The 24022-nt window shown below is 40.7% G+C and overlaps 1 protein-coding gene and 1 pseudogene across 4 annotated transcripts in view; one reads left to right on the top strand and one right to left on the bottom strand.

Moving 5' to 3' along the window:
* birc6 (baculoviral IAP repeat containing 6) overlaps positions 1-24022 on the bottom strand; it is a 112974-nt gene that overhangs the window by 31528 nt on the left and 57424 nt on the right. For all 3 annotated transcript variants that reach the window (XM_087850424.1, XM_087850426.1, XM_087850425.1), the window contains exons 57-64: positions 20950-21081; positions 20657-20818; positions 20366-20539; positions 16125-16324; positions 15559-15892; positions 14988-15205; positions 12590-12754; positions 11846-12017 (exon numbers count right to left, since the gene is read on the bottom strand). In XM_087850424.1, coding sequence (XP_087706550.1) covers positions 11846-12017; positions 12590-12754; positions 14988-15205; positions 15559-15892; positions 16125-16324; positions 20366-20539; positions 20657-20818; positions 20950-21081 — 1557 coding nt within the window. The remainder of the gene's footprint in view (positions 1-11845; positions 12018-12589; positions 12755-14987; positions 15206-15558; positions 15893-16124; positions 16325-20365; positions 20540-20656; positions 20819-20949; positions 21082-24022) is intronic.
* On the top strand, positions 2607-5946 carry LOC102783944 (protein TUNAR pseudogene; annotated as a pseudogene). Its single transcript, XR_437592.3, has 2 exons — positions 2607-3954; positions 4674-5946. The product of XR_437592.3 is annotated as a protein TUNAR pseudogene (transcript).

Here is a 24022-nt window from a genome sequence, read left to right as displayed (position 1 = left end):
TGCAGAATTCCAAAGGACTCAACTTCTCTCTTGCAAGTTTAAGCTCATTAATCATAACATTATGACCACTGAAGTGAAGATGAAGTGTTGTGAACTGATGTAAACAGTTTTTGACCTAGCAGTGAGTTATTGTAAACAATGGTCAGGGAAAAACAAAAGACTTAAACCGCTACTTTAAAGTTCAAAGTTTGCTAGTTGTTCAAGTGACTAAAAAGATATCTGACATTTGCTGATCTCTTTGTAACAACATGCTCTTCTTAACGTTAGCACCCAAGGAGACAACAGATTTTGACACCTTTCATCATGAACTTTACATACCACCACAATTAGTAATTAAAACGGTCAATAACACCAAGTTAAATATCATTAAACAAGTGTTTACTGAGTTCGCTTTAATGGGGAAACAGGAGAGTTGATGCGTAGGCAGGTTGCTGCTACAAGGGACGGGTGTTGAGCACACGGGTCACATTGAGTGGGTGGCAAATACTGTGACTCAAGCACGGCTGGACAGTGTCAGGTCTTCCTGACCCCTATAGGGCAAAGGAATAGAGCGGGGAGTAGCTGAAATAGTAAGACTGTGACATGCCTCCGCCAACACACAGTCTGCCTGAGTGGACACCGTAGATAATGTGCATCAAGGAAAGTCTGTGTGGAACAACCAGAAAAAAGTAGCCTGGAGCTCTGTACCATTTTAAAGCACAGAAGAAATAGTGGCTGCATTTTTGTGCAAAAAGAATCCCTTTACAATTCAAGCTACTCAGGTTACTTAGTTTTGGGTTGGCACACACTGTGAACACAGTAACTGGGTTAGAATAAGTAGGAAAACAAAGTGCCTACCAAGAAATAAATAAATAAACAATTCCTCACTTCTATTTCTAACTATTGGGGCCAAGAAAAAACAGCCTCTGTTGGGTTTATGTTTTATTATTGTCATTTATGCTTAGAAATTTATAATCATTTATGCTTAGAAGTATATAAATGTTTGTAGACTGATAGAGGTTTGATCCTTAGCAGTCTGTAAAGACTGTGTGTGCCTTCCAGAGTGTTCTGGCATGCACACACACCCCCTAAGGTCATGAGGGAGGTCTTCTCTTCTTGATTTATACTATAGGAGGACACCTACTCTGTATCTGCTTAAGTATAAGGGCCTTTTGTTTAGGTAGACCGCTGGACTCCTGGCACCAGCTTTGGGGACTCTACACAGGGTCACATCTTGATCCCACACACACGCATGCCTATACGTACACACGGACAAGGTACTCTTTGTTCACATGTATGCCTGTGTAAAACGTCATATGTTAATGAACTTGTGCATAGTCATGTAACCACAATAAAGAGCAGTGCTACGAGGGAGCAGACAAGAGCAACTGGGGTCAAGCGAAGGAACGACGCTCATCACAGTTCTCTCCCTCGTGCACGAGCAATACAAAGAACTTTGCCGACTTGTGTCTTGCTTTGCTGTTGTAGTAGAATTGTCTCGTTCAATCGGTGGGTCTGTGCTAGACAGACCCATCAGCCTCCTTAGATAAACATTTTGTTTCTGCCATGTATGCAAAAATTTTTAATTCATCAAAGTTAGTTGTTACCTGAATAAATTAGCAATGATTTCCAAACTATGACTAAAATGACAACTAAAAGAAATTCATAATTATCCCAGTTCATCATGTAATTATCCTACATTCCACCTCATAAATAAGACAAAAGGTTCTTAACCAGACATGATACCAAAATAAATAAATTAAAAACCCCCAGCAGAAACTCCTTATTTGTTACAAAAATTCACCTTGTTTGTAAGGACAATTTTGAAATATTTGTATGTATATTGATGAAGTATATTGAGATAGACGCTTTTACTTATAACATTCTGTTGTACCTGCTGAAGCCAAATTAATTCAGTCTTAGATTTAAGGTCTGATAACTAAAATTAATTAATTTAACGTTAATGTATCAACTAATGTTTAAGCAAACATATCTCATACATAGATGCAATAAATGTGTGCATATGAACAGAAATGAAACAAGAGCTTAAACACCGCAAGAGAGGATTGAAGCAGAAAAAGCCTTAACAAAGCAGACTCCTCTAGTCTGCATGCCTACACATTCCTTGGGCAAGATCCTGAACTCCAAGCTGCTCCAATCCATCCACTAGACTGAGTGTGTGCACAAATGTTCAAAAGTGCTTAGATAAAAGTACTCTATAAATGAGTGTGACTGGATTAACAAGAAACCACCTCAACTATGTACCGGTTACTTTACCATTTAGTACAAGCTAACTAACTGAACACATAGTAATTGAGCCCAACAACACTGACCTTCTTTTCCTTTATTAAAAAAAATATCACTAATGGTTTACAATGGTGCTACAGGAGGACTGGAAGATAAGACATAAAAAAAATGTATCAACTTCAAGTTTGTTTTAAGGTAGTAAAATATTTTATAGAAGCAGAGAAACAGGTTACAGCAGAGTGAGGAGGTTCTATCACAAAATAAAGGGGGAAGTTAGAAAGAAAAAATAGGCAGGCTTGGTGTCCGTTTCAGAAGCCACTGGTTAGAGATGAATATATCTAACTGCGTGCAGACCCCCACATCTTTTCACGGCCTCATCCTCTTTGTCCTCCAACCAGCCACATCCATCCTTTATTTCCCCACCGCCTTTTATTGCTGCCTCCTCCTCCTCAACTCCTCCCCTCTCTGCAGGTCTTCCAGAATAACAACAGCTGATGACGGGCATGACTGAACTCAGCCGAGAGCAGCGCGGAGAGGCTGAATTTGCCTCCTTTTTGGATATTTGTCTTGTGTTTTGCTAGGTGGTAAATGAGCGAGTGTGTGCATGAGTATATGTGCTCCACCAGCACCCACAGCAGTGGAGGGAGGAGACAACTCTAAGCGTGAGCGATGTCGTCTCCCCCCATCCTCCTCCTGCTCCTCCTCACTTCCTCCCTCCCCCCTTCTCTCGTTCTCATGCTGCTTCTAATTCATTGCCATGGACATCAGGATCCGTTCTCGCTCTCTTGCCATCATTCTGCTTGATTATGCAATGCATAGTCCTCCCACGATGACTAACTGGTGTTGGAGAACCACCGTAACAGTGCTGTCACTGGTGGTAGGCGCACATCCATAGTGTCATATCGATTGTCTGACACCCCGACTGCTTTTGGTTTTCTACAGAAATCTGCTCCATGGGAATTTACAGCTTTTCCTGCTCCTCTGGAATATCACCTGCCACAGACCGCTAATTCGGGGAGCTGCATGTTCTTACCAAGCTCAGAGGAAGCTTGGTGACAGAGAGACTCTTATCAGTTCATTCAGAAAAAATAATCACATTGCTTGCAAGGCTTTTTTTTGTTTTGTTTTTTTTGTTAAAGGCATTCATTGCTAATAGAGGCCAGTAGAAAACTGGGGAGAGTGTGTTACAGCATAAGGTGTAGGCAGGCAGGGGGGTTTCAGCAAAGCCGTTACAGGGAAATCAAGAGAAGGAGCAGACGGTCAGTATAGGAGTAATTCAGGGGAGGTGGGAGGGAACAAATGAGGAGAACCCCTCTCCTCTCCACTACGCAGAGGCTGCTGGTGCTTTAGCAGCAGCAAGGCAAACCTGCTGATGAAAAAAAGGAAAAAAAAAAACAAACTGGCAAGACAAAGGGGGAACTTAATCAGAAGGGAAGTTTGTGGGTAGGGTTGTTGAACTTGACAGGTGGCGCTATAGACAGGAGAAGGGGACAAGTGTCACAAGGAGGTTTTCATTGGAAGCGTCGCTGAGCACCGAGAAGCTGTCGTGGCATCGCCGTCTCTCTCCGCCACTTGGTCTGTCGCTTATAGGCACTGGAACAGTCTTTACCCAGCCTCCCCACCTCTTTTTTTCCCTCCACATGTAGAATGCCCTTAAAGCCATGGTTTTTCTGTGAGGACCCAAAAAGCATGCCGGATGACGATGTCTTACACCTAAGGCGCTTTAGGGTAAGCCACTTTCCCCTTCCTACCCTATTGCTTTTGACTTATCTGAATTTAAGAATAATTTTCCAGACTTGAAGGGAAAGAGTGTGAATGTTATTCTATTATAAACCCAAGGATAGAAATATCCTGTTCATCTTTCAGACAACATCGTTAGCTTCTAATTCTTACCTTCTAAGACTTATCCGTAGGGAAAATGGGAATTATGCTCAGAACAACTACTTCAAGGAGCCCGGGATAGGGGGGATTATTAATTTAAGACCTATACAGAGGAGGTGGGTGTAGCATGCTCAATCTTTGAATCAAACTTATTTTAACATGGAGAATGCCAATGAGCATCATTGCTAACAATTTAAAAGCTTCATTCCAAGTAATCCTAAAATGAGGCTGACTAAGTGCTGGCTTCTAGCTCACAACTGAGGAGCTCAGCTACAATCTGTAGCAGGTTGTAAGGAGCAGTCTTCAAAGACTAATCTCCATTCCACTCTATGGAGCCATTGTTGTATTTGATTCATGATTAATTTTCCTGTGGCTGGTGGGGTGGGAGGGATTATGTTGGTACTGCCTGAACCAGGGCTGTTTGAATGTGTTTTTTGAGCAAAAACTAGCAGATTAGTAGTACAGTAAAAAGGATGCAGCTGAGCAATGAAAAGACACCCAATTATGGTTTGATGTTACTTTCAGTTCTTGTCTGACATAGTCCCCTTCACTTCCTTTTATTCCAGATAAGTGCACCCTTGCCAGGTTAGGTGAATAACAGCACCATGGGTACTACAGTCATCACCCTTGATGACGTCCGGGCACTGGAGCTCAAGGAGGAGCAGGAGGAGTCCATACTGGCCATGCTAGGCATCATTGGCACATTTCTTAACCTGTTTGTAATCGTTTTTGTTTATATCTACACCACACTGTGACATACCAAAACTGAAGAAAAGGATTTCTAAATCAGAGAAAATATGCAAGAAAAGTTGAAGTGGGCAGTAGTGAAGGACGGGGTTAATTAGAAAGCCACACATGTTTGAGAAAGACGTTTGAAATGAAAGTCTATCCCAGAGAGAGGAGAAAGGAAATCAACAGACTGGTTAAAGATGTAAACAAACAAGCCATATTGCCAAGCCACAGCCATGAGCCGACAAGATAACAAAGGGCTGGGAGACATGGCAGGAACAGGACTAGGCTGGAACCAGGGTATGCCAGATGGACATCATCAAGCTCCCAGCCAGGACTGACTCTCCCGTGTGGCCCAAGAGGAAAAACAAAATTTCCCTAGATCAGATTTTTTTTGGACTGTTGTACTTACTGGAAAGAATTGTTGTAGAAAACAGATATATTTTCTCTCTTTTTAAATTCAAAACTTTGGGGACCATAATTGCTACTTGTCTGGAAGGAGTTCTCAACAATATGATTAAAGGCAAAGTCTATAAAGTGACAACTGGAAGCTGCTTCTGGAAACACTCCTGGTCACCTGTAAGTCTTCAGGGCCACAAAATGTGTTTGATTCAGGGCCCTTACAGTAATACAAATCAGCACTCTTCCTAAGCAATGTGGCTGTACAACAACTTCCGACAGACCGGCAACTTCACATCATGTGTACCACAAATTCACACTATACTGAGGTGTTCTAGAAGTGCTTCCCAAACCCCAAAAGTGTGAAACTATTTTTGATAATACACAGGTCTTACACAGAAGTCACAGTTGCAAGACATTAAGGAATGGGATCAATTTGTAATTAAACTGTGTAGTTTCCATTTGAAATGGGGCTTATATTCTTTCTTCATCTCTGTCCATCTTTGAAAGTCGGTGAGTGTGAGTAAAATGTGTCAGGTGCAGAGGGATCGCAGAGGTCTCTTCATTTATTTGCTCATATTCATTTAAGGGTAGTGTCAGCAATCATTTTCCTGTATTAAAAAGCTTTTGATAAATATCTGAATAACGTCTAGATGTATTGTGGAATTGGAGGACATTTGAACAATAAACACCCAAGAATAACAATAAGAATGAGTTTCCAGCCTCATCTGTGAAAACCCCCAAGGTGTGTGCGTAGAAGGATTCGTGTATATAACTTTACATGAATGGGATCTAATTACAACAATGATCACTGGTGGTGGCATCTTACGTCTCACCCTTGCCCTGATCCACTTCAAAGTGCTCATCTACCCATTTTAACTGCAAGGAGGGAAGCGTGTGGTAATAGAATCTACAATTCCACGGGTGAGCAGCGATAAACTGCAAATTCACAAATCCACAGGGACATTGTGGTAATGAATGAAGGTGGTGCTGTGGCGTATTTAGCTTTCACCTTGTACTGATGTCAATAATATGCCTTGTGATGTAGGAAATCCTTGAAGTGTGTACGGGTTTGTATAGAGAACAAAAGACTTTCTGTGCACAAGGTCAAGCATTTCATTCAAAAACATTGTTTTCCTTAGCCTGCTGTGAAAAAACAGTTAAAACAAATGAGTGGACAAACTGTGAGGCCTATGCATTTGGAAAACACAAAGGAACTGCTTTCTTTGCCACATGATGAATCACTACCGACCATTACTCTCCTACATTATGCTAATGTTTAATCAGCAGGAATGATGCACCAAAATGGCCATTAACTGCATACAACATATTTTAACTTTAAATCATATCTGTTTGAGACAAACTGGAATTAAGAAGTAAGGTGGAGGGGACATGTGTCATTTCTATTTATGAAATGGATTCCAGATTACTTAATTCCAGTTTTGAGATGTATGCAGAGATGGCAAGGAGTGCAGACATATTTTAGTTCAGGGGAGTTATAAAAAAACAAAACAAAACCTTGTTAAAGTTGACGGACTAATTTAATATCTTTAGTCAAGTAAAAGTCAAAAACCTATGACCTACAGAAGATTATCTTGGTGGACAGGCTGAGATTAGTTGACCTGTGCTGCTGCTGCTCTGAGATTTACTGCTCATTAAGGATATACATAAGATGTAAACAGATGTTTCACGAGCCATCTTTGCTTAGACTCCAGCCATGATCAGTATACTGTTTACACTGCCCTTAAACTAGATCATATCAAGCTTGCATAAAGTTAGAATTAAGTGAATTAAAAAAGAAATCTAAGTATCATCTAACCACCTAACAGTAACCATGACCAACACAGCCATTGTGCACCAATTCAGAACAGTGCTTTACTATAAACTCACCACAGTATGACAAGCTAATCAATTTATCCTGCACATCCTCCAGATGTTGGATCTTCACGATCTAATACCCAATCTAAATCAGCACCATGACCACAATTATGGACATTTTCAACCAAAACACTGTTCCAAATCGTTTCAACCTAGTTAACCTCAACTCCTCAGTATAGCACTATAAATGATACATAAAGTATGTATTTGCATCTTTAATGTTTTTGTATGTGATAAGCCAGTGATACACAAATAATATCGTATTTTGTGTGTTATTGTTCATCCATTTAGGATCAAATCAGTTTAAAGGTCTGAAGGCTCATACTGATGCCAACAATCTTTCCTCAAATGTGTTAAACCCTAAAGTTACAAGCCTGTTTCGAAAATATGAGGAGTAAAAAGAACAGATTTGTGTAAATACTCAAGTACAATTAACAAGGTACATTGTCAGTTCCCACCTTTGGATATTTAAAACAAATCTCCCTCTTACTCATTGCAGTGGTAGGCACTGTAGGACTGCAATCTTCTGGACAGATACCTCTAATGTTAAGCCTGGAATTACACTTCCAGTTTGGCAGTTATAGATCCTAATGCTCCTAATCCCACTGGGACCACTTAGAACTTAACTTTCTACACCTGTTCCAGTGGTTCCTGCAGTCCTTGATACTTCTCTATTTTCTCGTGCTCCTCCTTCCTGATGTTGTTGTCACATCTATCAAACCTACAGTCTTCTGCATCTTCTCAACCACAACTATGTCTGGTTGGTTGGTCACAGCTGCTTCTCTGTGTGAAACTAGAAATTCCACTGGACCATCGCCCAGTATTTAATTTATCATCACCTTTAGTGGTGTCCCGTATTGGTTCGATTGGGGCTTGAGGACTTCTAATCTCTATGCATCACAGATGTTTTTGGACACTATAAGCCACTTGGTTGCGCCTCTCAGTGTACATAGTCCCAGCTCACATCTTCCATCTTGCTATGTGTTTGATAGTCTCTGGGGCAGTCTTGTAGCTGTCTTCCTTTTTACCATGCTCAGAGCACCTCTGTTCTGTCCTTCCTAGCCACTGGTAAGATTGATGTCAGCCACTTCCCTGTATAAGTCAATGGTACATCCCATGTGGCGGATTAAAACCAACCAAGGCCCTGAAACCAACTAATCTTCACCCTCAACCTTTCAGGTATTCGCATAGCAGCGCCCTTATTTGTGCAGTCAAGCAATCAAGGAGTGCTGTTAGCTTCCTCAGCTAGTACGGGTCATGTTGGGTTCTGGTGCTGTTCAGGTCTTTATTCTGGACACTCGTTGTTTCTGCTCTGGAAGATTGCTATGGTACGCTCAATTTCAGTTCTGGCTGTGTCTTCCATTGTGAAATTGCTCCCTTGTAGCTGAAAGTATACTCTGAATGGATCTTTGGCAAGCAGGCCATTCATTTTCTTGGGCTTTGCTTCTCTGGCATTTCTTCAACCTTAGTGGGCAGAGTTTCGCAGTTTTTGGTTCTTCAGTTATCAAAAACTTGTTGTACCTCTTTTATATTCAAGACATGACCCAATTTGAGCAAGCATTTGGCAATAGTGGGAAGGGAAAACTCCATTTAACAGGAAGAAACCTCAGACAGAACTGAGATTAGGGAGGGGCACAATCTCCAGAGAGACAGAACAAAAGACACTGCAGAAGAGAGCCAGAGATGAAAAGTAACTAATGATTAAATGCAGACAGGTGTATAAACATACAGTAAATGAAATAGGTGAGTGAAGAAGTAGGATAGTCCAGAATGGGAAGCTCCCAGCTGCCTATTGCAGGGCAACAAAAGGAGGATAAAAGTTCAAGACCCTAAGATCCCTCACATTGTTACTTGAGAACAAGGTAAGGCAATGCAAGTATCTTTTTTGACACCAGGAGCAAAAACCCCCCAAACAAACAGCTGAATTATGTTAGTGTTAAAAATTCTGACACAAAGTATGTTTTAGCCAAAAATATGAAAAATCTTATAAATATTTCAGCTATATTTAATAAATTGTCTTATTAAAAAAAGGTTTTATTTTTCAAAAAGACATATTTTGTGTTTTGGACCATGCTGTATTTAAAAATGAGATGACAATGAATTAAGTGCTCCATCTCTCAATGTGTGTTAAAGTGCCCGTTATAAATGTTACCTCAAGCCAGTTATCAGATTTGAAAGAGGCAATGAAGGCTAAGTTGTAGAATGAAGAAACTTAAACTGCCAGTTAAGGATACTACAGAACATGGCTAAAAAAAGAAACAAAAAGAGCAACATTTTACTAAAAGCTTCACAGACTAGAGTATATTAAAAAAGGACGCAAAATTTCTATGGGACTGTATTTTTTCTTGTGCGCGTGCAGTTAATGTGATGGTAATTAAATAAGCAGAGCATAGACAATAACGTTAGAGAAGCAGAGAGAACCAGTGTTCACTACAGTCAGCTCTGGTCAGTCATTTATTCACACCTTGGACCTCCTGGGCACCTGGCTTTCATGTAGAAGGTGGTCCAGCTGCTCCCAGCTTCTATTTGGCAGGACACACCATGATTTCTATTAACTCTAATCAATGTCTACTACATGACATTATACCTATGTGCTATTAAGCTGGGTGATAAATATATCAGTTTTAAAAGTATTACAAAGGACATGCTTTAACACAGCATGTGGAAACACTTGGATTTAAACACAAGTCAGAGGCTTTTACCAGATAATGAGGAGTAATTACAACACTCACAATGCTATTTATCAGCTGTTATTTAATTATGAGACCAGGGGCACATTAATACAAGCCAGCATGCATGCTTACATACTCCTGCAAAGTGAAACAACCAGCAGCATTAGGCACACACAGGTAGCATACACTCGCTGTAACAGGCTCTGGGATGATACTAGCACTTTACTAGTCCCTAAGGACCCCAAAGCGCTTTACACAACCAGTCATCCACCCATTCACACACACATTCACACATGATGTGTCGCCATCACCAGATGGCAAGCTACATTGTAGCCACACAGCCGCCCTGGGGCGCACTGACAGAGGCGAGCCGGACACTGGTGCCACCGGGCCCTCTGACCACCACCAGTAGGCAACAGGTGAAGTGTCTTGCCCAATGACACTCGAACCGGGCTCGAACCGGCAACCTTCCGAGTACAAGGCGAACTCCGAACTCTTGAGCCACGATCGAGGATATAAGCAGTGGGCTGACCTAACCTTAACCGTGCCGCAGCTCACTGTCTACATTCACTTGCATTCATGTATATATTTATCTGCTTAGCACTTTTCCTTTTTGAAATTGGGGTTCTCTCTTTGCTATACAATATAAAATTACTCTAAAGTCCCTGGAATCCAAGATTTCATGCCAAAGCTGTAGCTTTGTCTTCTTCGCAAGCTCCTTTGACTTTGTTTTCAACAGTATCCCTGATAGACTCTTGCAAGGATCTAACAAGATTATTTTCAGATCACCTTCCAGTAATCACATTAACCACATACACATGACATGGGTGTGTATTTTCCGTAGTTTGAATGCATTTAGGTATAAACAACAACGGACACGTTTAGCCAGTGAGCATGCAGCTATGGTTAATTGTGTAAACAAAAACTTTAAAGTGACATATAGGTGTTACTTCTGTTTATCCCTTTTTAACCAAAAAAGGATAAATGGCTTCTCACTGACGTTCAAGTATATGTCACTTTAACAGTCTATTATATTTCTGGGAGTTCTCTCTATGTCCACAGAACACCGAGTGTTAAGTAGTAGACTGCTTTTCTGTTTTTTGCTTCCCAGGTTGATAGCAATCAGTTAAATTTATCATTTTTGAAAATTGGTCTTTTTTTTCTTCTTTTTTTTAAAAATCTGCCCAGCAACACAAATGCCAGAAACCCTTCAAGAAATTGATTTCATGATGTTTTCGAGTATGTAAAATCTAAATAATGAAACATGGAGTAGTAAGACTTCTTAATGACAGATTTCTAAACACATACTGTAGGAGCAATGATAACCAAAAACTTATCAAGCCTATTGGAAGTATGCAGCTTTCTGCATTTTTATAGTGGGCAAGCTAGATTCAATTACAGGATATTACATTGTGCTTGTCACAGACTTACTTGAGTTGATCAATATTCTCAGTGAAAAATGTAAGTTACTATCAAGAAGATAGTAACTTACATGTTACTTTTGGTAAGATGCATACCAGGTCTCAGCAAACAGACTGTAAATAAAGATGTTATGAAGACTCAAGGTGACTTGAGCCGTAAACTATCCCCACCTTGATGTCTAATAAAAAGTGAAATGTTTATTTTCATTCTCGTGATTGCATTCTCAGTTGTTCTATAGTTCTGTGTCATTAATCTCTTAAAAACTCAGCTACCATCACTTATCAGCAGTCTCTCCTTAGAGAATTTAACATGTTGCCTAAAGGTCTGTGTCATGTTTGATGTAAACCACAAAAGTCCTATTTCCTTTGTGTGGGTAAGCACTATTCATTTCAGATCTAAGGGATACAACATTATTTTTACAGATAACCCTTTCATGTCCACTTCAGTGTGACAGTCATCTTTCTTGCTTAGTGTTTATGGTAGAAATCCCTACGTGATCACTCTGTTGAGCTGAAATATACAGAGGTTCAAATCACTTCTCCTCAGCCAACCGGTGGGGCCTAGGAATCAAGGTGAACAGAGGCTAGATCCGTTTCTCTGTTGGTCATACTCATCACTTGCAAAGACACGGGCCCTACCTGAGTCGTTGCGTAGGTAGGAGGACATAGCGGGAATGAGGCAGGACTGGCTCAGCAGCTCCAGCAGCACTGCTGGCAGTGCTGAGCTGTTGTGAGCTCTGCTGGCTGTTGAAGAGGCATCAGCAATGTGGCAGCCACTTGAGCCTGCTGGGTTGATATAGCTTGCCAAGACCTAGTAAAGAAAAACAAATGCAGACAGAAAAAAAAGCTCCTTTTAAAATTTACCCTTTATGAAGAAAAGCGTTCATGTGACCTGCTCTGGATGAGGAAGAATCCATGTTTTTGATCACTGTGTGTCTTCAGATGTCCCTTCCTACACACCACAGCTGCCAGGATGATAAACATACCTCTTTATTGGGAATCAAATATATGCACCAACTTTTTTGTTGGGTGCTCATCTCTCACTATGACAAGGCACAGTAAGTAACATCAAAAGAAATTAAACATAGCTAGATATGATACCTTTGCGTGGTTCATGGTTCAAATGAATCCTTACTCATCTTAAATTGAGCATTGCTGCAGCCCTTTTTTTATCCCCTGCCCGAAACAAGCCGTTTTAGTTCCCTCCATTTAACCCAGCTGTCTGCTCATTATTTGCGTCTTGTAGTTTGGTGAGTCTGTTGGATTTGAATACTATAGTGCAAGTTTACAAAAAAATTAATGGGTTCATTTATGGCTCATGTTTCATAGGAAATACCAGGCAAAAATAACCCACCTTAAAAAAAAATGCTCATTTGCACTTACCTGGAGTAGACAAGTGACATGCTCTTCCTCTAGCCGTTGCTTGGTGAGGGCCTGCTCTACGTCCCAGCCTGACGCTGTAGATCCAGTACCAAAACCCGTTCCTTTAGCCCAGTACAGCTGTTGCTCCTCACTGGTCCCCCCACCATGACAGCTGGATATCTGTGGCTGCCCCACACACACACACACACACACACACACATATTTACAATATCAATACACCAAGTATATATAATTAATATAAAAATATTAAATCAAAGATTTTGCATTTTTACTTCCCTTTAACAATTATTAATGAAATTCAGGCGTAAACACTGTTGCTGCTTTTTTTTTTTAAAAAAAAAACAACAACATATGGACATATGGTTTTATCATGTATTCAAAAAGGTCAGAGTTTGTTGTGGCCTACAAAGAAAGCTGCCATAAAACATTTGTGATGGTCACATGGAGTCAAACAAGAAATGAGTCAAAGGAGCAGACAGAAAATTGGTCCCTGAAGTTCAAAGTTAATGTTTTGTTCAATTGTCTCTCATGTTTAAAACACAGTGTCTTATCTCACACCAGTGCAACCGCTCCAGAACATGGGTCTCAGGAGATCAAGGTCAACCACTGCCAATGTGATGTGTTTGGCTCAGATTTGTCTATTCACACAGTCCCTGAACAAGCATGAGACCGGACACATCACCACCACAACAAAAACAAGGCAGGTCTGCTTCAGGAACCCAGTGACAACACCTCCACTCAGGGGGGTGAAAAACTCAAGCTATATGCTTTAGCTAGATATGTTTTAATTTTTTCAGTTTGGTGTTTGAAACATGATAAGAAAACAGGTCTAACTGGTTTATTCTTTTTCTGGGATACCAAACCATTGTTGACTCTGTTCTTACGCCTCTCTTTGAGGCCCCTTCAATTTATAAATTACAAAAAAAAAACGCCAAGCAGAAACCAGCAGCGCTGAAGGCCTACACCTGAGATCACAGTAACTATGATTTCAGATGTGACCTCTGCCATTCGCACTAGGAAAAAAATCATATTGATTTTTCCTACACATTAACACAAGCTGCCATTAAATGCATACAAACACAAACCAGGCTCTCTCTTCCGACTTTATTTAAAAACCCATTGATGCTATATTGCTGTCAGAATGGTTTGTAAATTGCTCTACATTTGTATGTAAAGCACATCCTTAATTTTTTTGTTTCAAGAGCTAAACGTCCATATACTCTGCACTTAGGGCTGTGCGATATGACCAAAATCTCATATCCCGATATAAGACATCTATCGTCCCGATAACGATATAAATCACAAAAATTTAACATTTTCTGTAAATTCTGTGAATATCGGGCAGCTCGACTTGTGTGAAGAGTTTCCAGCTGGGCGTCGTGTAGCTGGAGTCGAGTGTTTTAACCGAGGCATGAAACTATACATTTTTAGACATAAATTGTAAAGGCCGCTGTTTTCTGTGAGTATTTATTACACGGCGTGCTGCGGGGAAAAGCCTGTTCTAACGTTTGAGTCTAAGGTTTATTTTTTAGCACCTGGCGGCTCTTTTTTAATTCTCATCCGTAAATAATCTGCTCTTTCACGTGATTCAGTTTATTTTGAAAAGTCTCAACAGGATCTTGAGCTTTATTGTGAAAGGTTTATGCGGAACATAAACAAGCCAACATGTGATGGTTTTACTGTCGTTGTTGCTGACGACAACGCATAAAAACCAATGACTGTGATCAAAACAATGAAAAAATATTGCCATAAACTGTTTATTTTGCGACACCATGAAACAAACAATAGCGTAAAATGAAACGATAGACGTTTTTATATCGTCATCTGATATATATTGTTATATCGAACAACCCTATCTGCACTTCTTCAGGTCATAGAAGATGTGTAGTTAGCAGAGTCAGGAAAGTCGAGGTGAGGTACTACCCGTTTCTCCCCCTGCAGACAACAATTATACAAAAGACATCTCGGATGCACAGCCATTTCTCCCTGCAGTTGTTTGTTTTTTTTTATCATTCACTATGAACAATTAAGCCATTTGCCAGGGAAAGGTACGCTAAGGAAGCCGTAAGTAAAGCAGCAAGACAGAGGGTCATTAATAACTGCAATCGTTTTTATCCTCAGTTTCTCCATTACTGCCAACAGCAAAACACTCGGGCAAAGTGAGAGTAGCCAGTGGCATGAAGCTGGGTTAGTCTGACAGAAGTAAGAAAATGACACAGGAGCTGGACAGGACTCTCTTTTCTTAGACATCTCACAGGCTGGTGAAAGGCTCAAGAAATAATTCACAATGCAACACTGACAGGAACCTGTCATCAGCCACAAATTTAAAAGAGCCAAAATGTATCGTCAGGGACAATTGACGATTAGAAACAGAATGTATGTGTGATATGGGTCATACCTCAGAGACGCTGGTATTGGCATTGGGGTTGCGAGGGGCGTGGTGGCTCAGAGCTGACAGACAGGCTAGAATGAGGTGGATGGCACCGATTTCCAGAGCCATGCGACGCAGAAGCACGCCGTCGTCTGTGGTCAGAGGAGTGCTGCTGAACAGTGCTCGCAGGACATGGAATGGTAGTGTGGGGAGCACGTTGGCTGATGGAGATTGCAGGATGTGACCTAAGAAGATGTCAAAGCAGACACAAGAAGGTTTTGATGCTGCTTTTATATTTGTTGTTTATATTTGTGTTTTAGTCGATTAAATCACACATAAACAATCCATTTTTATTTTACTTTTCTTGAAGGGGGGGCAAAAAGGAAAATAAGACACCGGTGTTAGAAAACAGTAAATTTTATATTTTAGTAATTTGGGGACAGACAGGAGAAATATCTGTGTGCAAAGGATCTTTGCAATAGCTTTCTTTCAAATAGCTTAGCAATTCTCAAACTTTTTCTGGCATTAAATACTTCCCAAACTAAAAGTTCAAAGGTGAATTTCAGTGTGGACAGCTGTGACGTGTTTTCAGACTTACTGCCTTCTCCATCGTCTGTGACACCCAGCACCAGCCGCAGCAGACACTGGGCATGTTTCCTCTCCTTTAGCAACACCTCTGCGTAACCTGGCAGGCGCAGGAAGAGGCCAAAAGCTGCCAGTGAGTGGGCAGGGATGGGCGACATGGTCTGCACTGAGGATGATGACGATGAGGATGTCTGGGACTGTTGTTTGTTGATGGGCGGTGGCTCAGCTGCAATGGACTCTGGTGCCTCGTACACCAGCTCACCCGACTGCTCTATGGTCACCCACTCAAACTGGTCGCTGTCCTTGGGCTTCTCCTGTGTGCTGGAGGGAACCACCGGAGCGCTGACCTGTGAACAACCGCAACGACGAGTAAAGGCTCAGCGAAGGTGTGAAATGCAAGACAATGCTGACAGGTGAATTTAGGAGACACACAAGGCTCTTTATCAGGGCAGAGGAGCCAGAGCAGGTAAGCTCAAAACATTTGTTGTGAAATAAAAAGTTAATACTAAAGACCTGCTGTATGTATGCAAGTTGTTCAATTTCTAATTTTCTGTGCCTCTTGAAAGCTGAGAGTTTTACCTGCTGAATGACATCGGGGTATAGCATGGGTAGCCTCTCCGCTATCAGGGCCAGGCCCCCCATGCCAGCAAAGACTTGCAGAGGTGACTGAATGGGACTCGTCTCCAGCAGGGACTCATCAGCTGCGGCATCCAGACATTCTTCATTAGGCATCATTGGTTCATCCTCAGGGCAGCTATTCAGGATGTCACAGTGATCCACTGCAAGTAGAGCAAAGAGAGGACCTTGTACGTTCATCCACTGGCTGAGACTGAAAACAATTTCAAGCCTTTTGTTTGTTTCAGCAAACTCTTAACAGTTCAAGTAATCTCCTGTAAATCCACCTGCTATGTTTGTCTTAATTCTGTCCATAATAAATATGTTTACACACATTATTGTGCGATATGTTCTGAGGTTCAACCACACCATACACAGAGAGGGTAAGGCTCCCTGCAGGGTTCCTTAAGCTAAATCTGGAGAATCGAACGCTAACTGGTTCAAGTATTAAATAATTTAACTAAAAATGTTTACGTTTAATTACTAAAACTAAAATGTTTACAAATACATTTTTGATGACAGAATTAATGAAAATATCTACAAATTTTAACAATTACTAAGATCTTTTTGGAAGAAAAGTGAATTCAGTGCTTTATAAAAGAGATTGATTGAATTACAGGTTATTCTGAACTGCAAATCACAAAAAGTTTAATTGTCTTAAAAAAAATATATCTACTTTGAGAAAACTCCTTGGTCATTGTGAATAAATATGTGACGTTACTTGTGATGAACTTGATTAACTGGGCTGATTGCTATGCACTGTTGCATTGTGTCAACTCATGGTTAAATAGAATCAGGATTCTTACTGAAGACAACACTGTGTGTCACAGTTGTGCACTGTCACAAACTGGTAAGTTTCTGTAATAATAAGGTTTGTGGAAGTGAAGCCTGACAAGGTCCTTTCTCTCAAAAGACCGAGCCACAAATCCCTGCAGGGTGTCTCATCTCTACAGGTTATGGAATGACACACTGAATCAGGATCCACAGAGAGGATGAATCTATTGGTTAAATGAAGATAATGACAGACCCCATCAAGCAGTTAGTGTCTGGGCAGTGGGCACATTTGGGTAGTTTATTCGAGTTCATTGGAAGGAATTGATGAGTCAGTACCCATTCGTTATGTGAAGGTAATGGCTAAAGAAAAACTGAGCTGCTCAGTTACATACTTAAGGTATATAACTGGGGTGAAAACCGTTAACAGTTTAACATATCTGAATTGTCTGTATTTGCAGGCAGTGAGTATTCAAAAAAAAAAAAAAAAAAAAAATAGTGGATAGAAAAGACCCAAAAGGTGTACAATTCATCCAGATGATGGAGCAAAAAAACAAGAAAAAAGAAAAGAGCAAGCATAAAAGAAAAATATCTTATAAAATAAAGTAAAAGTTAATAAACAATGATTTCTTAAAAATATTTCTTGAAGGTATGTCCTCCTGGGATTTTACTTTTTGTTCTATATCTTTTGACTTATTTGAGCTCCACTAAGTCCTGATGTGCTCAACTCAGGGCATTCTGGCCTTATCGATGACATCGCATGTGTTTGGGTGGCCTCATTTAGCTCCAGAAGATCCAAAGCTGGTGTGTGCTTTACATTACTGCATCCGGCACTTTGCATTGAGTTGTGGGGAAGTAAGGTTTGGATGCAGGTGTTAAACATGGATACACATTCCATGAACCTTTTTGTACACTGTTCTTCAATTAATCTGAAGTTCACCTGAAGTTTGGAGGTCTGAAGCGATCACACGTTGGTGACCTCTGTGCAATGGACCCTGCTCTGATTTTGTGGCCTATCACTTCGTTGCTGAGTTGATACTGTTCCCAGTCACTTACACTTTATTACAGTACCACAGTTTACTGTGGAATATTTAGTAGTAGTGGATAAATTTCATGCACAGGTGGCATTATGGTTCGCTGTAATTCACAAAGCTCGTGAGAGCAACTCAATGTTTGCAGAAGAAGTCTGCACTCCTAGCTGCTGATTTCATACACTTCTGGCAATAACTGGACAAGTTGAATCCTTTATTTGGATGGAGGAGTGAATACTTTTAGAAATACAGTGTATTTTGATTTAAAGAATGGTTCACCCAAGTGGGTCAAAACACCCCCTTATATTGCGGGGAGATAATTTTAAGGTACTACAAAGACAGCAGCACAACCTATTGGCACACTAAAATAAACCAGTGCATCAACGATTACCATTATTCTTTCCACCTGTGCTTTTCCTGCTCTTCCAAATAAAGACCAAAGAGATCAAAGTGTGGCAAATAATACTGGTACAAGAAATTATAAAAACAACCACCAGTGCTACCCCTCAGCCTCCTAGTAGATACACTTATGGTTTCAATTTCAAAATTCTATGTTGCCTTTTTCTCAAGTTATGCCATTCACATGATTTTCAGAAAACATTATTTCTGACATTGAGGTCAAGGTCACCAGGATCCAAAAACTTCCAAGATTTTTAGTACATGTACCCATGATATCAATTTGAAGCTCGTAAGTCACTTTATTCTATAGCTTTCACATTCACAAACTCGGGTATCTACGCCGCCCGCTCACCTGACAACATCTGCCCATCAGCCTTTACAGCCGAGGGGTAAAAATGGTAGTTATAAAAGTCTCATTTCACATACCCTATGATTTCTTAAACAGTGACACATGAGTGTTAAGATGGAAAATATGGATTGTGGATAGGACATGTCGCATGGATAAAGGGAATATGAGCATATCTGCAGATTCACCAGTGCTGACATTGACATTAAAAATTTATTTGACCGAGTACTGACCCATGAGTCTGCAGAATCAAAACGCTAAATATAACCAGCCTGAAAGTCACCACTTCTACAGAATGACAGCATCGTTTTAAATGGGATATCAGCAGTTGGATTCAAGCAACAACCTGTCCTGACTGAATGAAATTCAATAGCAATTTAGAATGTGAGTCAATAGGTAAGACTCTCACAGTAAGTGGGCACAAATTCAAATACAAATATACCATCTTTCAGCCATAAAAAAAACCCCTCATGTTCACAACCGTTTAGAGACACAAATGCAACACTAACATCCCTATAAATGTTGTACCAAAGCAACATATAAGGATGAAAAGGCTTAACTCCCAAGGGAATGCAAAGGTAAGCAGGTAAGTGTTTGAACAGTTTGTGCTAAAAACCACTCTGCAAGCTTTTAGACTTCAAAGCCTTTCTCAGTACAGCCTGAGAAGCAGCCAAGGTGATGTGAACTGAGTTCAGACCAAAGTACAATTCCATTAAATCTTGATGTGACAGTAGAGTGGGGAAAAAAACAGGTCTGGATTTTTACTACATTTTAAAAACTCCATTTCTATTTACTTGATCATAGTTACTGAAGTGAATCTTAGTTTCTTCCATTTCTATTTGATAAGTTAACCTTCATTTCATATTTAGATATGTGAATTTGACACAGAGGCACCACTGAATAGACTAGCTGACTGTGCCAAAATCCCAAATGTGACATAATCTGAAAGTTACTGTTTGCACAGTTGAGAAAAAACACTGATGTTACCAGAACAGGTGCAGGACTCATTACAAATTAAGAGTTTGTTCAGCCTCTAACCAGCACTAGCGTGTTCTTTGGTTTGGGACAGCTGAGGGAGAGCCTGATGTGGGTAGTCAGGGGTGTGAATTCAAAGTAGCCAATCACAACATCATGTGATGACAAAGTGAGAGGGTCAACTTAAGCACAGTATCTGCACTGTAACTAAGGTCCTGTGAGTTTTTCAGCAGGCAGAGCCTTTTTCTTTTGTTAGTGTGGTCCTTGTGGCTATACTTCTATAATATTGCTGCATTTTAGCTGCAGTATCTCAATTATTTGGTATGTAGACTTCCTAGAAAATGCTGCATATATGGCTGGGTGCCTGCATTTTAGTTTAGAAATGGCTGGATGTTTGGTGCTGTTCATATGTCTGACTTCACGTATTGGGTGCAGCTTGATGCATCTTTCACAAAGATTTGGCTTGTTTATGTTTTGCGCATAAACATGTGCAAAAGAGAAATCTCTAAATTATCAGTGAAGGAATTTAGGCTGCTTACAAAAAGTTAAAATTGTAATTAATCATCAAAAGTTTTACAGTTAAAGTAATAAATAAGCCAGCTATATTGATTTTTTAAAGCATATTTTTAGTGGGACATCAGCATAATATCTGAACTCCTCTTAGGAGTTGTGTGTTTTATTACCTTTCTCAGTGCGGAGTCTCTTGAACGAGTCAGTCTTTGAAAGGCCGGGGTCAGAGATGACCTTGGAGCCCAGTTTCACTGTCAGGCTGATGGACTGGTAGCCCTGCGGTAGCTTGCGGTCATACAGAAGTGTGAGTAGCTGGGCCAGGGTCATCTCAGGTGGGAGTGGCTGACCTGGAAGGGAGGACAGAGTACACACCGTTTCTCTTCAGTAATATGTGAACATTTTACATTTTACTCAAAGACCTGCGCTTGTCGCTGTCTGATATGAATCGGTTGTGTTTGTGGCACCTGGAAGCAGCTTGTGGTAGAGGTGGAAGACAGGGACACTGATGGTTTTAGCTGAAGGATCCACACTGGATGAAGCAGTTAACTTGTCACTCATGACACGGCCTCTCCTTGATGGAGGCCGGGGAGGGGTGGAAAGAGCTCGCTTTGATTGGGACTTTAAGCCTGAAGGCAGAGAAGAAAATAAAAATACAGAAATACAGAACAATATTTGTTTTTCAACAAAAGGCATCATAGCGTATATACTGTGTCATTATTAGGTGTGTAAATGACACAATAAGACACACATACTGTACCTGAGGCTACTACAACACTGTAGTTGTCCTGGAAGCCGTTGTCTGCCTTCATCTTCTCTTTCTCTTCATGATTCTTCTTCTCTTTATCCTCTTTCTGCTCGTTGATCAGTTTGGCAGTAATGCTGGGTGTATCTGGATAAACAGACACAGAAAATTAAATATATATTTTGTCACACTTCTTGTCTTTTTTTTATTGCTTTGGTTTAAATAACATTAGCAAGCTAAAAGAAAGAAAGATGATGCATCAGATGCAAAATTTGTTCACCCACACAAGAACAGTCAGAAGATGATGTGTCTTATAGACATGCATATTGCCCTGTAACAGCAGCAGTGTATCAGGTTTTTCTATCCACTGTTCAAGGTCCCAGGGGGTGAGCTATTCATCATAGCTGCCTTGTACTTAACAGGTAATACCGAAGCTCACAGCATCAGCGCTGCACAGCTGACCTTGATAGCCAGAGAATGCCAAGTGAATTAAACTGCAAGGACAGAGCTGACTGCTGGGATATTTTGTTAATAATTTAGGCTGTAATTAAAACTGCAGCTCTTATAACTGAAAAACATGACTTCTCCAGTTCTTAATCAAATTTTGTTTGGAATTTGAGAAAGGGCTGCCCCCTTGTGTCCTTACTTTACAAAGCCAGTTAAACTTGAAAAGCGATCACCTCTCCCTTCTTTCTCCAAACATAAACAGGATCTCTATTCTCAAAGAGCTCTAGTTTTTTGTCTCAACTGGTTAAAGGACCTACTTGTAGCATGCATATTCTTTTTCCCAATTGCCTCAACATACTTCAGATTGGATTTGTGTTCTTCAGAAGTGTTTTTTCGTGGTCTTTAACGTTGCAGTTCGTTCCTGTACAGCTTTCTAGTAAAAGTCTTCTTTGAGACTACAATTCCTGACTTGGCTAAGTCATTCACTAATGTCTTGGCAGTGGTTCTGTGGCCTTTAGACCTCACTAGTCTCATTTACAAAATCTACAAATCCACTTCCTACTTCTGCCAGGCTACTGTGTAGCTCTCTTAGATTTTTTTTTTGATCCCTCCCCACATCAAAGTCAAACGAAACACCAAAGTTTAAATATCGTAACGCAGAACACTGATGAGAAACTATGAGCTCAGACCCCAAGTGGCTACAATCCTCAGTGAAGCCAATAGCGTGCAAGCACGATAAGCCAGACAAAATATTCTCCACCAGTATTTGGAGTTACTGTTTAACCCAACTGAGGGCAGGGTGTATATCCTGCTCCCGCCCAGGCAGCACAGACACTCAGGCCGCGGAGTCCATAGCACTGCACAAGCAAGAGACAATAATCAGATGCAGAAGGACACCAGCCAGCACAATCATGGTACTAGGGCAGACCTGCAGCCTCAAAGGGCAGCCACCCAACTCACCGACTGCTGACTGGAAGCCCGTTGCCCAACCACCATTTCAGCCTGCCCCCAACATCAGTACTACATCTCTATGTAAATGAAGCTATTCTAAATTTTGCATGTGCCAGGCTACTGCTGCACATTAAAAGAACAGAGATAGTTAAGGTCCAATTCCACTTTGTAAAGGACCGGGGGCAAAGGACACCAGCCAGCATAAGTCCCAACCAACCCACCCAACCCAAACTTTACAATTGCATTTCATCCATCCATTCTCTTCCGCTTATCCAGCCTATCCCAACTACCATAAGGCAAGAGGCAGGGTGCAGGTTGCCAGTCTGTCGCAGGGCCAACACATAGGCTACGTTCACACTGCAGGTCTTGATGCTCAATTCCGATTTTTTGATCAAATCCGATTTTTTTGTCTGCTCGTTCACACTACAAATAAAATGCGACAGCAAACGCGCTCCAGTGTGAACGCTCAAAGCGGCCCGCATGCGCAAAAGAAGACGTCACACACACTCTGTTCAGACCCAGAGCAAACAATATTGTTTGACTGACGGCCCTTAATATAAAGACTTCGGACTTTACGTTTCCCAATTTTTGCTTTAAGTTATTTTGTTATTTACATAATAATGTAGATAACCTAATAATGATCCTTATTGTTGTTTTAGAGGAGCGGTGCTTCAAAGGATAGTTGCAGATTTCTGTCAGAATCTGCAGATTATACAGTACAAATAAAATGTTCACGTTTCTCCAACGTTGTCTTCCCAACAGTTTCACTGACATCTACATGGGATGGCCAGGAAGCGTTCGCGATGTCTTCTCTGGAGCTGATAATTGCCGTCTGTCTTGTGTCAGTGACGTAAAAGACGGATTTAATGCGACATGACCGTTCAAACAGCAGTCGCTTTCAAAAACATCAGATATGTATCGGATTCAGAACCACATACAAAAGTGACCCAGATCGGATGTGAAAATATCGGATTTGTGCTGTTCACACTGTCATACCATGATCGGATATGGGTCGCATAGGGTCAAAAAAAATCGGATTTGAAGCGCTTTCGCCTGCAGTGTAAACGTAGCCATAGAGACAAAAAACAACAATTCATATCGACAACTAGATTCACCAATTAACCTAATCCCACCAACTGCATCTGTCTTTGGACTGTGGAAGAAAGCCAGAGAACCCATGCAAACACAGAGAGGACTTGCAAATATGCAAACTCCACATCACTGTGCCACTATGCTGCCCTCAATTGCATTTTATACTTGTATAATTCAGTCCATAAGACTATTTTAAACAAAATTGGCGGAATACTTAAGAGAGTGCCCATCTGAATATTACTACATACTACGATGCTTTTGAATCAACTTTTGGGGTTCCTCTAGTAGAGCATTTATAAGTGTTTTATACAACAAGCTTCATTCACAGAGTCACATGATCATTTTTTCCTATGCCCAAGTGCTTTCTATCTAACATAAAAGCCCTTTGAGTGCTCAGAGTAGAAAAGCACTATATAAAGAACCAGTCCATTTACCATTCACATAGATTCATATGTGTAAAAACCTAAGGGTTAAGTAACTCCCCAAGCAGTACCTTGCCAAAGGATATGTTTGCATGCAGCAGCCACGATCAAACAAAACTTCCAGCTGGTAGATGACCTGTTTGACCTGAGCACAGCCACCCAAAAGGTTTCAGTCT

Source organism: Neolamprologus brichardi, chromosome 13 (assembly GCF_056152115.1).
Source record: "Neolamprologus brichardi isolate AB-2024 chromosome 13, ASM5615211v1, whole genome shotgun sequence".
NCBI lineage: Eukaryota > Metazoa > Chordata > Actinopteri > Cichliformes > Cichlidae > Neolamprologus > Neolamprologus brichardi.
This window is presented reverse-complemented; position numbering and strand designations above follow the sequence as displayed.